Source organism: Rhinolophus sinicus, chromosome 3 (genome assembly GCF_057876585.1).
Source record: "Rhinolophus sinicus isolate RSI-liver-muscle chromosome 3, RSI-T2T, whole genome shotgun sequence".
Lineage (NCBI taxonomy): Eukaryota > Metazoa > Chordata > Mammalia > Chiroptera > Rhinolophidae > Rhinolophus > Rhinolophus sinicus.
Genome location: NC_142503.1, coordinates 100,130,236 through 100,150,579, shown reverse-complemented (window position 1 = coordinate 100,150,579; position 20,344 = coordinate 100,130,236). Strand labels below are relative to the sequence as shown.

The 20,344-nt window shown below is 35.8% G+C and overlaps 1 protein-coding gene across 1 annotated transcript in view; it reads right to left on the bottom strand.

Annotated features, from left to right (window-relative positions):
- SEPTIN14 (septin 14) overlaps positions 1–19,623 on the bottom strand; it is a 47,975-nt gene extending 28,352 nt beyond the window's left edge. The window contains exons 1-4 of the mRNA XM_074326717.1: positions 19,533–19,623; positions 18,960–19,155; positions 10,766–10,952; positions 9,128–9,289 (exon numbers count right to left, since the gene is read on the bottom strand). Coding sequence (XP_074182818.1) covers positions 9,128–9,289; positions 10,766–10,952; positions 18,960–19,155; positions 19,533–19,623 — 636 coding nt within the window. The remainder of the gene's footprint in view (positions 1–9,127; positions 9,290–10,765; positions 10,953–18,959; positions 19,156–19,532) is intronic.
- Between the last annotated feature and the right edge of the window lie 721 nt (positions 19,624–20,344).

Genomic DNA, 20,344 nt, shown 5'->3' with positions numbered 1-20,344 from the left:
TAAAAGAAGAAAGAGACTTGAGACTTAAAAGAAATGAAAGAACTCTACAAGAACTTTCTGACTCCATCAGAAAGAGCAATATAAGAATAATAGGCATACCAGAAGGAGAAGAAAGAGAGAAGGGAACACAGAATATATTCAAACAAATTGTCGATGAGAACTTCCCAAATCTGTGGACAGAACTGGACCCTCGAATCCAAGAAGCAAATAGAACACCTAGTTACCTCAATCCCAACAGGCCTTCTCCAAGGCACATTGTATTGAAGCTGTCTAAAATCAACGACAAAGAGAAGAATCCTCAAGGCAGCCAAGGAAAAGAAGACAGTAACTTACAAAGGAAAGCCCATTAGATTATCATCAGATTTTTCAGCAGAAACTCTACAAGCCAGGAGGGAGTGGAACTAATATTCAAACTATTGAAAGAGAGAAACCATGAGCCAAGAATAATATATCCAGCAAAGATATCCTTTAGATATGAAGGAGGAATAAAGACCTTTCCAGACATACAGAAGCTGAGGGAATTTTCTAATACACGACCTGCACTACAAGAAATACTAAAGGAGGCTATTCGACCACCATCAACATGGACAATTTGTGGCAACCAAAACTCAAAAAGAGGGAGAAAAGGCCTGAACAAGAATATGGGAATGGAGAAAGTAAGCGTGCTGAAGAAAATGGAATACTCTAATTATCAAAGTTTCTTTTACATAAACTAAAGGGTAACCACTCAAAATAAATCCAGAACTGAAATATATACTGAAATAAAAGAAGAAAAAGAGGGAAACATCATAGAATACCACCACACAGAAATAATAGACAACAACAAAAAGGCAAAGAAACAATGGAGACACAGCCTTACCAGAAAACTAAAGATAGAATGACAGGAAATCCTCACATATCAATAATCTCCCTAAATGTAAATGGACTGAACTCACCAATAAAAAGGCACAGAGTAGCAGATTGGATCAAAAAAACTAAACCCAACCATATGCTGTCTCCAAGAGACACATCTCAGCTACAAGGACAAGCATAGACTCAAAGTGAAAGGGTGGAAATTGACACTCCAAGCAAATGGTGCCCAGAGAAAATCAGGTGTAGCCATAATGATATCAGATGAAACAGACTTCAAGGTGAAAAAGATAACAAGAGACAAAGAGGGACATTTCATAATGGTGAAGGGGACTGTACAACAAGACCTAACAGTCATCAATATTTATGCCCCCAATCAGGGAGCACCGAAATACACCAAGCAACTACTAACAGAACTAAAGGGAGAAATTGACCAAAACACAATTATACTAGGGGACTTAAATACATCATTGACAGCTATGGATAGATCATCCAAACAGAAAATAAATAACGAAATAGTAGCCCTAAATGACACATTAGATGAAATGGACATAATTGACATTTATAGAGCACTTCATCCTAAAATATCACACTATACATTCTTCTCTAGTGTACATGGAACATTCTCAAGGATAGACCATGTATTGGGACATAAAATCAGTCTCAACAAATTTAAGAAGATTGAAATCATACCATGCATATTCTCTGATCACAAGGCTTTGAAATTGGATATCAACTGTAAAAAGAAAGCGGGAAAAAACACAAATACATGGAGATTAAACAACATACTTTTAAAGAAGGACTGGGTCAAAGAAGAAATTAGAGGAGAGATCAAAAGATACATAGAAACAAATGACAATGAAAATACATCCTACCAAAATTTTTGGGATGCAGCGAAAGCAGTTTTAAGAGGGAAATTTATCGCATTACAGGCATATGTTAAGAAACAAGAAAACTCCCAAATAAATAACCTCATGGTACACCTTACAGAACTAGAAAAAGAAGAAAAAGTAAAACCCAAAGTCAACAGAAGGAAGGAAATAATAAAAATTAGAGCAGAACTAAATGAAATAGAGAACAAAAAGACAATAGAAAAAATTAATGTGACAAAGAGCTGGTTCTTGAAAAGATTAACAAAATTGACAAACCCTTGGCTAGACTTACTAAGATAAAAAGAGAGAAGACACTGATTAAAAAAATCAGAAACGTAAAAGGGGAAGTTATCACGGACACCACAGAAATACAAAGGATCATCCAAGAATACTATGAAGGAGTATATGCCACCAAATTCAACAACCTAGAAGAAATGGACAAGTTCTTAGAAACATATAGCCTTCCAAGGCTGAACCATGAAGAACTGGAAAATCTAAACAGACCGATCACCAGTAACGAAATTGAATCAGTCATCCAAAACCATCCCAAAAGCAAAAGTCCGGGACCAGATGGCTTCACTAGTGAAATCTACCAAACCTTCAAAGAGGATCTAGTACCAATTCTGCACAAACTCTTCCAAAAAATTGAAGAAGAGACAGTACTCCCTAACTCATTTTATGAGGCCAACATTACCCTGATACCAAAACCTGGTAAGACAGCACAAAAAAAGAAAACTACAGACCAATATCTCTAATGAATACCGATGCAAAAATCCTAAATAAAATTCTAGCAAATTGAATACAACAATGCATTAAAAAGACTGTTCATCAAGACCAAGTGGGGTTCATCCCCGGGGCACAAGAATGGTTCAACATACGAAAATCCATCATTGTGATACATCACATAAACAAAATAAAGGACAAAAATCATGATTATATCAATTGATGCAGAAAAAGCATTTGACAAGATACAACATCCATTTATGATTAAATCACTTAATAAAATGGGTATAGAAGGAAAATACTTTAACATAATAAAGGCCATATATGACAAGCCCTCTGCAAATCTCATAATTAATGGAGAAAAACTGAAGCCCTTTGCTCTACGTTCAGGAACACGACAGGGATGTCCCCTATCACCTCTGCTTTTCAACATAGTGTTAGAAGTCCTTGCCAGAGCAATCAGGCAAGAGAAAGAAATAAAAGACATCCAAATTGGGAATGAAGAAGTTAAAGTATCACTCTTTGCAGATGACATGATGCTATATATAGAAAACCCCAAAGACTCCACCAAAAAGCTATTAGAAACAATCAACGAATACAGTAAAGTTGCCGGCTACAAAATCAACGCACAAAAGTCCATTGCCTTCCTATATACCAACAATGAAATCTCAGAAAAAGAAATACAAAAAACAATTCCTTTTGCAATTGCTGCAAAAAGAATAAAATACCTAGGAATAAACTTAACCAAGGATGTGAAAGACCTATCTGCTGAAAACTATAAGACATTTTTGAAAGAAATTGAAGAAGACACAAAGAAATGGAAAGACATTCCGTGCTCATGGATTGGAAGAATCAACATAGTTAAAATGGCCATATTACCCAAAGCAATATACAGATTCAATGCAATCCCCATCAAAATACCAATGACATATTTTAAAGAAATAGAACAAAAAATCATCAGATTTGTTTGGAACCACAAAAGACCCCGAATAGCCAAAGCAATCTTAAGAAAAAAGAGCAATAATGGAGGTATCACACTTCCTGACTTTGACTTGTACTACAGGGCTACAATAATCAAAACAGTATGGTATTGGCAGAAAAACAGACACATAGACCAATGGAATAGAATTGAGAACCCAGAAATAAAACCACATAAATATGGACAGATAATTTTTGACAAAGAAGCTAAAAACATACAATGGAGCAAAGACAGCCTCTTCAATAAATGGTGCTGGGAGAATTGGATAGCCACGTGCAAAAGAATGAAACTGGACTACTATTTGTCACCATGCACCAAAGTTAATTCAAAATGGATCAAAGACTTAAGCATAAGACCTGACACAATAAACTGCATAGAAGAAAACATAGGTACTAAACTTGTGGACCTTGGGTTCAAAGAGCATTTTATGAACTTGACTCCAAAGGCAATGGAAGTAAAAGCTAAAATAAACGAATGGGACTATATGAAACTTAAAAGCTTCTGCACAGTAAAAGAAACCATTGACAAAATAAAGAGGCCACCAACGGAATGGGAGAAGATTTTTGCAAACAGTGCCTCCAATAAGGGACTAGTATCCAGAATATACATGGAACTCATGCAACTCAACAACAAAAAAACAAACAACCCAATTGAAAAATGGGCAGAGGACTTGAAGAGACATTTCTCCAAAGAGGACATACAAATGGCAAATAGACATATGAAAAATTGCTCAACATCACTAATTGTCAGAGAAATGCAAATCAAAACCAAAATGAGATATCGCCTCACCCCAGTCAGAATGGCTATCATCAACAAGACAAATAGTAACAAATGTTGGAGAGGATGTGGAGAAAAAGGAACCCTCATACATTGTTGGTGGGAATGCAGATGGTGCAGCCGTTATGGAAGGCAGTGTGGAGGTTCCTCAAAGAATTACAAATAGAATTGCCATATGACCCAGCAATCCCTCTCCTGGGTATCTACCCAAAAAATCTGAAAACATTTAGAGATAAAGACACGTGTGCTCCAATGTTCATTGCAGCTTTGTTTACGGTGGCCAAGACATGGAAACAACCAAAATGTCCTTCGATAGATGAATGGATGAAGAAGTTGTGGTATATATACACAATGGAATACTATTCGGCAGTAAGAAAAGATGATATAGGAACATTTGTGACAACATGGATGGATCTTGAGAGTGTAATGCTGAGCGAAACAAGTCAGGCAGAAAAAGCAGAGAACCATGTGATTTCACTGATATTTGGTATATAAACCAAAAACAACAAAAGAACAAGACCAACAAATAAGAAACAGAAACTCATAGACACAGACAATAGTTTAGTGGTTGCCAGAGGGTAAGGGGGAGCGGGTGGTGGGGGGTGGGAGATGAGGGTAAGGGGGATCGAATATATGGTGATGGAAGGAGAACTAACTCTGGGTGATGAACACACAATGGGATTTATAGATGATGTAATGCAGAATTGTACACCTGAAATCTATGTAATTTTACTAACAATTGTCACCCCAATAAATTTAATTTTAAAAAAAAAGTCCATTGCCTTCCAAGATAGTAACAATGAAATCTCAGAAAAAGAAATACAAAAAACAATTCCTTTTGCAATTGCAACTAAAAGAATAAAATACCTAGGAATAAACTTAAAGAAGGATGTGAAAGACCTATATGCTGAAAACTATAAGACATTTTTGAAAGAAATTGAAGAAGACACAAAGAAATGGAAAGACATTCCGTGCTCATGGATTGGAAGAATCAACATAGTTAAAATGGCCATATTACCCAAAGCAATATACAGATTCAATGCAATCCCCATCAAAATACCAATGGCATATTTTAAAGAAATAGAACAAAAAATCATCAGATTTGTTTGGAATCACAAAAGACCCCGAAGAGCCAAAGCAATCTTAAGGAAAAAGAACTATAATGGAGGTATCACACTTCCTGACTTTGGCTTGTACTACAGGGCTACAATCATCAAAACAGCATGGTATTGGCAGAAAAACAGACACATAGACCAATGGAATAGAATTGAGAACCCAGAAATAAAACCACATAAATATGGACAGATAATTTTTGACAAAGAAGCTAAAAACATACAATGGAGTAAAGACAGCCTCTTCAATAAATGGTGCTGGGAGAATTGGATAGCCACGTGCAAAAGAATGAAACTGGACTGCTATTTGTCACCATGTACCAAAGTTAATTCAAAATGGATCAAAGACTTAAGCATAAGACCTGACACAATAAACTGCATAGAAGAAAACTTAGGTACTAAACTTATGGACCTTGGGTTCAAAGAGCATTTATGAACTTGACTCCAAAGGCAATGGAAGTAAAAGCTAAAATAAACTAATGGGACTATATGAAATTTAAAAGCTTCTGCACAGCAAAAGAAACCATTGACAAAATAAAGAGGCCACCAACTGAATGGGAGAAGATTTTTGCAAACAGTGCCTCCGATAAGGGGCTAGTATCCAGAATATACAAGGAACTCATGCAACTCAACAACAAAAAAACAAACAACCCAATTGAAAAATGGGCAGAGGACTTGAAGAGACATTTCTCCAAAGAGGACATACAAATGGCAAATAGACATATGAAAAAATGCTCAACATCACTAATCATCAGAGAAATGCAAATCAAAACCACAATGAGATATCACCTCACCCCAGTCAAAATGGCTATCATCAACGAGACAAATAGTAACAAATGTTGGAGAGGCTGTGGAGAAAAAGATACCCTCATACACTGTTGGTGGGAATGCAGACTGGTACAGCCGTTATGGAAGGCAGTGTGGAGGTTTCTCAAAGAATTACAAATAGAATTGCCATATGACCTAGCAATCCCTCTTCTGGTATCTACCCAAAAAATCTGAAAACATTTATACCTAAAGACACATGTGCTCCAATGTTCATTGCAGCTTTGTGTACGGTGGCCAAGACATGGAAACAACCAAAATGTCCTTCGATAGATGAATGGATAAAGAAGTTGTGGTATATATACACAATGGAATACTATTCGGCAGTAAGAAAAGATGATATAGGAACATTTGTGACAACATGGATGGATCTTGAGAGAGTATTGCTGAACGAAGCAAGTCAGACAGGAAAAGCAGAGAACCATGTGATTTCACTGATATGTGGTATATAAACCAAAAACAACAAAAGAACAAGACAAACAAATGAGAAACAGAAACTCATAGACACAGACAATAGTTTAGTGGTTGCCAGAGGGTAAGTGGGGAGGGGGGTGGGGGGTGGGAGATGAGGGTAAGGGGGATCGAATATATGGTGATGGAAGAACTGACTCTGGGTGATGAACACACAATGGGATTTGTAGATGATGTAATACAGAATTGTACACCTGAAATCTATGTAATTTTACTAACAATTGTCACCCCAATAAATTTAATTTAAAAAAAAAAATCCTAAACAAAATTATAGCAAATCAAATACAACAATGTATTAAAAAGATTTTTCATCTGGGTTCATTCCCATGGCACAAGGATGGTTCAACATCTACAAATCCATCAATGTGATACATCACATAAACAAAATAAAGGACAAAAATCATGATTATATCAATTGATGCAGAAAAAGCATCTGACAAGATACAACATCCATTTATGATTAAAACCTTTAATAAAATGGGTATAGAAGGAAAATACCTTAACATAATAAAGGCCATATATGACAAGCCCTCAGCTAATCTCATAATTAATGGGGAAAAACTTAAGCCCTTTGCTCTCCGTTCAGGAACATGACAGGGTTGTCCCCTATCACCTCTGCTTTTCAACATAGTGTTGGAAGTCCTTGCCAGAGCAATCAGGCAAGAGAAAGAAATAAAAGGCATCCAAATTTGGAATGAAGAAGTTAAATTATCACTCTTTGCAGATGACATGATTTTCTATATAGAAAACCCTAAAGACTCCACCAAAAAGCTATTAGAAACAATCAACAAATACAGTAAAGTTGCTGGCTACAAAATCAACGCACAAAAGTTCATTGATTTCCTATATGCTAACAATGAAATCTCAGAAAAAGAAATACAAAAAACAATTCCTTTTGCAATTGCAGCAAAAAGAATAAAATACCTAGGAATAAACTTAACCCAGGATGTGAAGGACCTATATGTTGAAAACTATAAGACATTTTTGAAAGAAATTGAAGAAGATACCAAGAAATGGAAAGACATTTCGTGCTCATGGATTGGTAGAATCAATATAGTTAAAATGGCCATATTATCCAAAGCAATATACAGATTCAATGCAATCCCCATCAAAATCCCAATGGCATATTTTAAAGAAATAGAACAAAAAATCATCAGATTTGTTTGGAACCTCACAAGACCCTGAATAGCCAAAGCAATCTTAAGAAAAAAGAACATACTCCCTGACTTTAGCTTGCACTACAGAGCTACAACAATCAAAACAGCATGGTATTGGCAGAAAAATAGACACATAGCCCAATGGAATAGAATTGAGAACCCAGAAATAAATCCACATAAATATGGACAGATAATCTTTGACAAAGAAGCTAAAATCATACAATGGAGGAAGGACAGCCTCTTCAATAAATGGTGGTGAGAGAACTGGATAGCCACGTGCAAAAAGAATGAAACTGGACTGCTATCTGTCACCATGTACCAAAATTAATTCAATATGGATCAAAGACTTAAGCATTAGACATGTCACAATAAACTGAACAGAAGACAACATAGGTACTAAACTTATGGACCTTGGGTTCAAAGAGCATTTTATGAATTTGACTCCAAAGGCAATGGAAGTAAAAGCTAAAATAAACGAATGGGACTATATGAAACTTAAAAGCTTCTGCACAGCAAAAGAAACCATCAACAAAATAAAGAATCAACCAACTGAATGGGAGAAGATTTTTGCAAACAGTGCCTCCGATAAGGGGCTAATATCCAGAATATACAAGGAACTCATGCAACTCAACAACAAATAAAACAAACAACCCAATATGGATGGATCTTGAAAGTATAATGCTAAGCAAAATAAGTCAGACAGGAAAAGCAGAGAACCATATGATTTCACTGATATGTGGTATATAAACCAAAAACAACAAAAGAACAAGACAAACCAATGAGAAACAAAAACTCATAGACACAGACAATAGTTTAGTCGTTACCAGAGGGTAAGGGGGGTGGGGGGTGGGAGATGAGGGTAAGGGGGATCAAGTATATGGTGATGGAAGGAGAACTGACTCTGGGTGGTGAACACACAATGGGATTTATAGATGATGTAATACAGAATTGTACACCTGAAACCAGTGTAACTTTGCTAAAAATTGTCACACCAATAAACTTTAATTTAAAAAAATAGAATTGATTTGAGTAAGACTAAAGAAACATGAACTATATTTTTTTTAACTTTTATTATAAACATATATCATATATAAGCATATATAAAATGTATTGTGCTGGTTAAGGAATAATCTAAATAAACACCATGTATCTATCTCACACAAAAATAGAAGTGATTTTTCAGTGAACGTTTTTTTAAATCAAGGAAATAAAATGTTTTCCACACTGGATTTAAAAAAAACAAATCTATTTATATTGTCTTTATTAGGAAAAGTGATAATATATTACTAATGTTGTTACTTACAATTTACATTTTATTCCCACATGTAAAATAGAGTTGATATTAAATTGTTAGAAGCTTACATTCATTGAGGTGTTCACTTGAGCAGTAGTTTCATCATCTGTTGGGAACTGATATATCTGGATGTCATTACTAATCAATTCACTCATTATCTTACACTTAAATTTCTGTAAATCATTTTTAGAAATTGTATCTGCTTTGGCAATCAGTGGTATAATGTTCACCTATGAAGAAGGAAGGAAACAAAATGTCACCACTGAGGATTTGTTGTTAATCCTGGAATTTTTACAGGTAAAACCTCACAGTTTCTGACAATAAATATTTGTAACTAGATAATCACTGATTATTATGCCTTCCTCACAAAATTTCTTTCCAAAATACTCAGTATTTTGAAGATAATTTTTTTTTTATCAGAGTTCAGATTTAGAAGTCTTAACTTGTGTTCCTTTCTACACTTCTAACACATCAGGAGTTAGTAAAATGTAAGTAGTAAGGTGATGTAATCTATTTAATTCATTATAAATTTGATTGCTTATTTACTGAGTGCTATAAAAGTAGAAGAGACCTTTCATCAAAATTATAAAATAATTTGTCCTCTACCTATCATTCATTTACTTTTCTCCCTTTTGCATTACTTTCTCCATAAATCCATCTTAAACTACTTGATTATATATGAGATTAAGCACAATTTTTTCTAGTTTGAATAATACATATCAAAAGTCAAGAATTCTTTGACAGAAAAAACAATTTTAGAATTTTTCCTCTCCAACTGAACAAGATTGAAAACAGCATGTTTTATAAGGGCTGACTGCAGAAAAGAATCTCATGACCTAAGTTTTTTCATATGTATATTGACCCCCTGTTGGAAAAATATATATGTTGCATTCTGTATTCTCTCTAATAAGACCAGTAGCCAAGATCATGAAAGCTTCATGTTTCACAAAATATGTGGCACCAGGTAAATGTTAATGAAATTACTTTATAGTACCATAAAGTAAATTCAATTTCAAAAATATGGGCAACTGACCATAATCTGAGTTACCATTTAATCACACACAAAAAAAAACTAAAAATCAGTTAACTGATTTTTTACCTGCATCCTATTGTCCTAAATGATGCATTATTCTAATTAAATTTCTCTAGAAAGCAAGCTAAGATTGAAATTTATCAAATGCTGTTATAGGCTAAAACTGTCTCCCCCACCCCATGCATATGTTGAAGTCTCAATCCCCAATGTCTCACAATGTGATTGAATTTGGAAATATAAGGTCATTTAATGAGGTGATTAAGTCAATATAAGACCAGTAGGGTGGACCCTAATTCTATCTGACTGTGTCTTTATAAGAAGGGGAAACTTGGACATACAAAGAAATATCAGATGTGTGCACAAAGGAAAGCTCATGTGAAAACACAGCCATCTGCCACCCAAGTGGAAAGGTTTCAGAAGAAACAAAATTTGGCAATACCTTGATCTTGGACTTCTAGCCTTGAGAACTGTGAGAAAATTAATTGTTGTTTAAACCAGTAATTCTGTGGTATTTTGTAATGATATTCCTAAGAAACTATTACGAAATCTTTCAAATTTAACAGAAAAATATACACATATTACAAAGTAAGTTATTGTATGCAAATACCTTCAAGATATGCATTATCTGAAAATAATTATCAAATCCTGAGGTTGGTAGATTTACCGAACACACCTTACTACCAATGCTCTTCATTGTTGATAGATCAAGGGACTTCAGAGAATGTCCTGTAGGTGAAATGAAGTAAAGGCACACATGGATACGAGAATCATGGTAGTCAACAAAGGAACGTTTAATTTTCAATTCTTCTTGAAGATAGGCTTCAAATTGAGCATCTATGTAGTCAACTATTGGTTGGTAACTGAAAAACAATTATTTAAACATTTAGCATAACATATTAATAACATCTGAAGTCTACATTTTTACCATTTAATAAATAGTTAGTATGTATACTCAATAGTTTGTCACAGTAGTATAAACTGAATTACCTGTCTTCACAAAAATACAATTACAAAAAATAAAAGGACCATGCTTTACATTGTTTATTGAAATGGCAAAGTGATTTATCAGTTCAATACAATGCAAATCAGAAACTAAAATTTTTAATTGGGTCCGGAAAAATGGCGGCGTGAGGTGAGCCTCTGTAAAGCTCCCCTAGAATTTACAAAGAATCGAACAACAAAAACTCCACAAAGGACTCCCTGCACAGCAGACAGGCAAGATGAAGAGGCCCACTACCGACTGAAATCACCTACAGATGGGAGATTCGCGCGAGTGGAGGGAGGAGGAAAGGGAGAAGTGCGCGGAGACGGAGCCGCGAGGGGGCAGGGCGCAGACCTAGCTCAGTGCGCTGAGCTCGCTGCTTCCCGAAACTACCACAGCTGTGAGTGAGGGAAGAACTCGGACTGCTAGGGCTCCACCTGGGCTCCACATGGCTGAGGGGACAGCATATACCATGGCTGAACCCAACGCTCACGGCAGAGACCTCGGAGAAAAGACTGAGGGAAAAAGGCTGAAAACGGTGGTTTAAGCCTGCACTGCCGAGCAGAGAACGGAGCCTTAGGCACTGAGACTAGCCGCCCCCTCCCTCCAATCCCAGAGCTCGCCCCACCCACACCTGCCCGGTGCTAGAAGCGAAACAGTAGCTGTGTCAGATTAAAAAAAAAAAAAAAACAGAAAATTTGCTGTTTTGAGAACTGTGGACCACAGACACAAATTCACAGCCCAACTAGTTCCGGCAAAGGGGAGAGAGCTGTGGAACCAGGACTGGCTGTGGTGGTGGTCGCCACCATTGCTCTGGGCCACCTCTCACAAATTACCCTGTTCCTGACCCCACCTATCTGGGCGGATCCCTGCACGAGTAAACGGAACTGCTAAAACATACGGGGTCTGAATCAGGAGCTGGAAGAGCTTTGGAACATCAAAAGCACTCTGCATACCCACCGGGACACTGCGCCCTGTGACATAGACGAACTATTAACAGAGGAGAAGCCCGTCTCCCAGGGAATCCCCCCATTGTGTGAGAAGTTGGAATAGTGCAGAGAAAACAGCACTACAGTGTGGGAGAAACAAAAATAAATTGCAGTTGGAGAAATAATGAAACATTCTACCAACAAGTACTGGCAAACAAAAGAAAGACCTCTTCCTATCAACCTGTTGCAGAAGTCACTCCTGTAGATGTCTAGGAAGAGAAATAGTAAAGCAGTAATCGCCATGAATAACGAAGGCAACAAGATAGCTCAGAAAGAAAGTGAAAAATCTCCAGAGAAGGCACTTAAAGATACAGAAATATGTGACTTAAACGACAGAAAATTCAAGATTGCAGTTCTGAAAAAACTCAACGAGATACAAGAAAACACAGATAGGCAGTTAAATGAACTCAGAAACTCAATCAAAGAACAGCATGAGCATTTTACGAAAGAGATTGAAATTTTAAAAAAGAACCAAATAGAATTTCTGGAGATTAAGAACTCAATAGAAGAAATTAAGAATGAAATGCTAGCTTAGGTAGCACAGTTCACCAGATGGAGGAAAGAATCAGTGACATCGAAGATAGAAACCTGGAAATGACACAAATAGAAGAAGAAAGAGACTTGAGACTTAAAAGAAATGAAAGAACTCTACAAGAACTTTCTGACTCCATCAGAAAGAGCAATATAAGAATAATGGGCATTGCAGAAGGAGAAGAAAGAGAGAAGAGAACACAGAATATATTCAAACAAATTGTCGATGAGAACTTCCCAAATTTGTGGACAGAACTGGACCCTCGAATCCAAGAAGCAGATAGAACACCTAGTTACCTCAATCCCAACAGGCCTTCTCCAAGGCACATTGTATTGAAGCTGTCTAAAATCAACGACAAAGAAAGAATCCCCCAGGCAGCCAGGGAAAAGAAGACGGTAACTTACAAAGCAAAGCCCATTAGATTATCATCAGATTTTTCAGCAGAAACTCTACAAGCTAGCAGGGAGTGGAACCACATATTCAAACTATTGAAAGAGAGAAATCATGGGCCAAGAATAACATATCCAGCATAAATATCCTTTAGATATGAAGGAGGAATAAAGACCTTTCCAGACATACAGAAGCTGACGGAATTTTCTAATACACGACATGCACTACAATATTAAGGAGGCTATTCGACCACCATCAAGAGGGACAATTTGTGGCAACCAAAACTCAAAAAGGGGGAGAGTAAAGGCCTGAACCGGAATATGGGAATGGAGAAAGTAAGCGTGATGAAGAAAATGGAATACTCTAAATATCAAACTTTCTTTTACATAAACTTAAGGGTAACCACTCAAAATGAATCCAGAATTGAAATACATACTGAAATAAAAGAAGAAACAGAGGGAAACATCATAGAATACCACCACACAGAAATAATAGACAACAACAAAAAAGGCAAAGAAACAATGGAGACACAGCCTTACCAGAAAACTAAAGATAGAATGACAGGAAATCTTCACATATCAATAATCACCCTAAATGTAAATGGACTGAACTCACCAATAAAAAGGCACAGAGTAGCAGATTGGATCAAAAAACTAAACCCAACCATATGCTGTCTCCAAGAGACACATCTCAGCTACAAGGAAAAGCGTAGACTCAAAGTGAAAGGGTGGAAATTGACACCCCAAGCAAATGGTACCCAGAGAAAATCAAGTGTAGCCATAATGATATCAGATGAAACAGACTTCAAGGTGAAAAAGATAACAAGAGACAAAGATGGGCATTTCATAATGGTGAAGGGGACTGTACAACAAGAAGACATAACAGTCATCAATATTTATGCCCCCAGTCAGGGAGCACCGAAATACACCAAGCAACTACTAACAGAACTAAAGGGAGAAATTGACCAAAACACAATTATACTAAGGGACTTATATACATCATTGACAGCTATGAATAGATCATCCAAACAGAAAATAAATAACGAAATAGTAGCCCTAAATCACACATTAGATGAAATGGACATAATTGACATTTATAGAGCACTTCATCCTAAAACATCACACTATACATTCTTTTCTAGTGTACACGGAACATTCTCAAGGATAGACCATATATTGGGACATAAAATCAGTCCCAACAAATTTAAGAAGATTGAAATCATACCATGCATATTCTCTGATCACAAGGCTTTGAAATTGGATATCAAGTGTAAAAAGAAAGCGGGAAAAAACACAAATACATGGAGATTAAACAACATACTTTTAAAGAACGACTGGGTCAAAGAAGAAATTAGAGGAGAGATCAAAAGATACATAGAAACAAATGACAATGAAAATACATCCTACCAAAATTTCTGGGATGCAGCGAAAGCAGTTTTAAGAGGGAAATTTATCTCATTACAGGCCTATCTCAAGAAACAAGAAAACTCCCAAATAAATAACCTCATGTTACACCTTAAAGAACTAGAAAAAGAAGAACAAGTAAAACCCAAGGTCAGCAGAAGAAAGGAAATAACAAAAATCAGAGCAGAAATAAATGAAATAGAGAACAGAAAGACACTAGAAAACATTAATGTGACAAAGAGCTGTTTCTTTGAGAAGATTAACAAAATTGACAAACCCTTGGCTAGACTTACTAAGATAAAAAGAGAGAAGACACTGATTAACAAAATCAGAAACGTAAAAGGGGAAGTTATCACGGACACCACAGAAATACAAAGGATCATCCAAGAATACTATGAAGGACTATATGCAACCAAATTCAACAACCTAGAAGAAATGGATAAGTTCTTTGAAACATATAGCCTTCCAAGGCTGAACCATGAAGAACTGGAAAATCTAAACAGACCGATCACCAGTAACGAAATTGAATCAGTTTACAAAACCTTCCCAAAAGCAAAAGTCCGGGACCAGATGGCTTCACTAGTGAATTCTACCAAACATTCAAAGAGGATCTAATACCAATTCTGCACAAACTCTTCCAAAAAATTGAAGAAGAGACAGTACTCCCTAACTCATTTTATGAGGCCAACATTACCCTGATACCAAAACCTGGTAAGGACAGCACGAAAAAAGAAAACTACAGACCAATATCTCTAATGAATACCGATGCAAAAATCCTAAATAAAATTCTAGCAAATCGAATACAACAATACATTAAAAAGATTATTCATCACGACCAAGTGGGGTTCATCCCCGGGGCACAAGGATGGTTCAACATACGCAAATCCATCAATGTGATACATCACATAAACAAAATAAAGGACAAAAATCATATGATTATATCAATTGATGCAGAAAAAGCATCTGACAAGATACAACATCCATTTATGATTAAAACACTTAATAAAATGGGTATAGAAGGAAAATACCTTAACATAATAAAGGCCATATATGACAAGCCCTCGGCTAATCTCATAATTAATGGAGAAAAACTGAAGCCCTTTGCTCTATGTTCAGGAACACGACAGGGATGTCCCCTATCACCTCTGCTTTTCAACATAGTGTTGGAAGTCCTTGCCAGAGCAATCAGGCAAGAGAAAGAAATAAAAGGCATCCAAATTGGGAATGAAGAAGTTAAATTATCACTCTTTGCAGATGACATGATGCTATATATAGAAAACCCTAAAGACTCCACCAAAAAGCTATTAGAAACAATCAACGAATACAGTAAAGTTGCCGGCTACAAAATCAAGGCACAAAAGTCCATTGCCTTCCTATATACTAACAATGAAATCTCAGAAAAAGAAATACGAAAAATAATTCCTTTTGCAATTGCAGCAAAAAGAATAAAATACCTAGGAATAAACTTAACCAAGGATGTGAAAGACCTATATGCTGAAAACTATAAGACATTTTTGAAAGAAATTGAAGAAGACACAAAGAAATGGAAAGACATTCCGTGCTCATGGATTGGAAGAATCAACATAGTTGAAATGGCCATATTACCCAAAGCAATATACAGACTCAATGCAATCCCCATCAAAATCCCAATGGCATATTTTAAAGAAATAGAACAAAAAATCATCAGATTTGTTTGGAACCACAAAAGACCCCGAAGAGCCAAAGCAATCTTAAGGAAAAAGAACTATAATGGAGGTATCACACTTCCTGACTTTGGCTTGTACTACAGGGCTACAATCATCAAAACAGCATGGTATTGGCAGAAAAACAGACACATAGACCAATGGAATAGAATTGAGAACCCAGAAATAAAACCACATAAATATGGACAGATAATTTTTGACAAAGAAGCTAAAAACATACAATGGAGTAAAGACAGCCTCTTCAATAAATGGTGCTGGGAGAATTGGATAGCCACGTGCAAAAGAATGAAACTGGATGCTATTTGTCACCATGTACCAAAGTTAATTCAAAAAGGATCAAAGACTTAAGCATAAGACCTGACACAATAAACTGCATAGAAGAAAACATAGGTACTAAACTTATGGACCTTGGGTTCAAAGAGCATTTTATGAACTTGACTCCAAAGGCAATGGACGTAAAAGCTAAAATAAACGAATGGGACTATATGAAACTTAAAAGCTTCTGCACAGCAAAAGAAACCATTGACAAAATAAAGAGGCCACCAACTGAATGGGAGAAGATTTTTGCAAACAGTGCCTCCAATAAGGGGCTAGTATCCAGAATATACAAGGAACTCATGCAACTCAACGACAACAAAAAAAAAAACAACCCAATTGAAAAATGGGCAGAGGACTTGAAGAGACATTTCTCCAAAGAGGACATACAAATGGCAAATAGACATATGAAAAAATGCTCAACATCACTAATCATCAGAGAAATGCAAATCAAAACCACAATGAGATATCACCTCACCCCAGTCAGAATGGCTATCATCAACAAGACAAATAGTAACAAATGTTGGAGAGGCTGTGGAGAAAAAGGAACCCTCATACACTGTTGGTGGGAATGCAGACTGGTGCAGCCGTTATGGAAGGCAGTGTGGAGGTTCCTCAAAGAATTACGAATAGAATTGCCATATGATCCAGCAATTCCTCTCCTGGGTATCTACCCAAAAAATCTGAAAACATTTAGAGATAAAGACACGTGTGCTCCAATGTTCATTGCAGCTCTGTTTACGGTAGCCAAGACATGGAAACAACCAAAATGTCCTTCGATAGATGAATGGATAAAGAAGTTGTGGCATATATACACAATGGAATACTATTCGGCAGTAAGAAAAGATGATATAGGAACATTTGTGACAACATGGATGGATCTTGAGAGAGTAATGCTGAGCGAAACAAGTCAGACAGAAAAAGCAGAGAACCAGGTGATTTCACTGATATGTGGTATATAAACCAAAAACAACAAAAGAACAAGACAAACAAATGAGAAACAGAAACTCATAGACACAGACAATAGTTTAGTGGTTGCCAGAGGGTAAGAGGGGCAGGGGGTGGGGGGTGGGAGATGAGGGTAAGGGGGATCGAATATATGGTGATGGAAGGAGAACTGACTCTGGGTGATGAACACTCAATGGGATTTATAGATGATGTAATACAGAATTGTACACCTGAAATCCATGTAATTTTACTAACAATTGTCACCCCAATAAATTTAATAATAAAAAAAAACTCATAGAACTCAACACATAAAAGAAAAAATAAAATAAAATTTAAAAATGGATGGAGGACCTAACTAGACATTTTTCCATAGAGGACAAATAGATGGTCAACAGACAGATAAAAAGATGTTCAGTCTTCTTTATCCAATCACCTAGTGAAGAACACTGATTGTTTCCATGTCTTGACCACAGCAAATAAAGCTGCAATGAACATCAGAGCACATATATCTTTAAGGATAAATGTTTGCAAATTTGGGGGAAAATACTAGGAGAGGTACTGCTGGGTCATATGATAATTCTATTTTTAATTTTTTTTGAGGAACCTCCACACTGCCTTCCACACCAGCTGCATTAATCTTCATTCCCACCTTCAGTGTATGAGGGTTCCTTTTTCTCCATAGCCTCTCCAACACTTGTTACTATTTGTCTTGCTGATGATAGCCATCCTAACTTGTAGATATACACAATGCCATAAAAAAGATGAAATTGTGCCATTTGTTAAAATATGGATGGATCTTGATATTACTATGCTAAGCGAAATAAGTCACACAGAAAAAGTCAAGAACCATATGATTTCACTGATATGTGGGATATAAAACTGAAAGCAACAAAGAAACAAGGGAAACAAATAAAGAAACAAAAACTCAGACACAGACAATAGTTTAGTGGTCACCAGAGGGTAAAGGAGGAGGGGGTCGTAGATGAGGGTAAATGGGGTCAAATATATGGTATGGAAGGAGAAATGACTCTGAGTGGTGAACACACAGTGTAATATATAGATGATGTATTACAGAATTGTACACTTCAAATTTGTGTAATTTTACTAATCATTGTCTCCCCCAATAGTTTTAAATTTAAAAAGTAGACATATGAAAAAATGCTCAACATCATTAATCATCAGAGAAATGCAAATAAAAACCACAAAGAGATATCACCTCACCCGTTTAGAATGGCTATCATCAACAAGACAAATAGCAACAAGTGTTGGAGAGGCTGTGGAGAAAAAGGAACCCTCATACACTGTTAGTGGGAATACAGAGTGGTGCAGCCACTATGGAAGGCAGTGTGGAGGTTCCTCAAAAAATTACAAATAGAATTACCATATGACCCAGCAATCCCTCTCCTGGGTATCTAGCTAAAAATGTCTGAAAACATTTATACAAAAATATCAATTTTATCATAAGAAGAAATATTACTTAAATAGGCAGAATGAAAATATGGAATGAAAATTTTCAATTGCCTTAGAAAAACATTACAATTTAGAGGAAGAAGACAAATTCCTTGAAATAATAAAACCTTTTAATTAAAATAAGAAAACACTAACCTTGCTTCTTTGTTTATTTGATCACCATATCCCACTGTTTTCACAACAGTTAATTTCAACTGAACATTGCTTTCCTGAAGGTCATATGTCTGAATTTTAAGTTCAACATTTGGATAAAAATGCGAGGATTTTTTGTCTTTCAAATTGGTGTTAAACAATGTGTTGATCAGTGTTGACTTTCCAATTCCAGTTTCCCCTGTAATAAACAGATATATCATATAGGGGCATAAGATGGCTAAGAAGTAACACTCTGAATCCCTAGAGTGGTTTAGGAGGTCCCAAATTCTTCAAAGACAAAGATGTCCTTGATAATATACATGCTACTCCTGACACCCTCAATCATTAACATAATATAGATAGAAAATATACATAGAACTGTATCAGATTTTGGAGAGCACTGAAACATTTAAAGAAAAAAAGTGTTTAAGTAGTATGGCTATGAAGATGTAAACGAATACAAGCATGAGGATGTATTCTTGAATTACCACTGCCAGTGTTACACTGCTGAAGATGAGTTAAAGTGAACTTTTGGGAAAATTAAGTAATAATGCAGATGAAAACTCCAGCACTTACCCACACAGAGAAGATTAAAAGAGAATCCTTGTTGAATAGATCTGTTCACTAACTGATGAGGCAAACATTCAAAACCAAAATGACCAAACATAGTTAAGCAACGGATGTTATCTTCTTTTTGCTTAAAGAAACAATAAGTAAAAATATTTTGATTAGAATAGGAAATATCATTTGAAAACATAATTATAATATTTCAAATAAATTAGAATTGATTACTGTTTGGTTATCATACTTCAGGCAAGAGCAAATTAAGTAAATTTATTTTTAAAAAAGAGAAGTCTTTGTCCAGACACATAGATTTTGCTATCATTTTTATAACTAGTGAATCTATCTGTGACTACACTCAGAGAGACAGTGTTCCTAAACTTAAAAGTAGGAAATTAAAGAAATACCTCAAGGAACTTCAGTGTATTACTGTAAAATAAGAAATTATACTTTTCATTAAAGAATGAAAAAATTAGTATACTTTCATTCTGATTCAGTGTGTTAATATATCTAGGAAACTCAATGTATGTTAATATATGCAAGAAAAGTTAGTGACCCCAAAAGGCAAAGGAAATAAAAGCAAAAATAAGTGAATGGGACTATATCAAACTAAAAAGCTCCTGCACAGCAAAAGGAACCATCAACAAAACAAAGAGGCAACAAACCGAATGGGAGAAGATATTTGCAAACAACGTCACTGATAAAGGGCTAGTATCCAAAATATATAAAGAATTTGTACAACTCAGCAACAAAAACAAACAATCCAAATAAAAAATGAGGAAAGCAGAGTAATGTCACAGAAATGGCAGCATGAGGAGTGCTTCTTG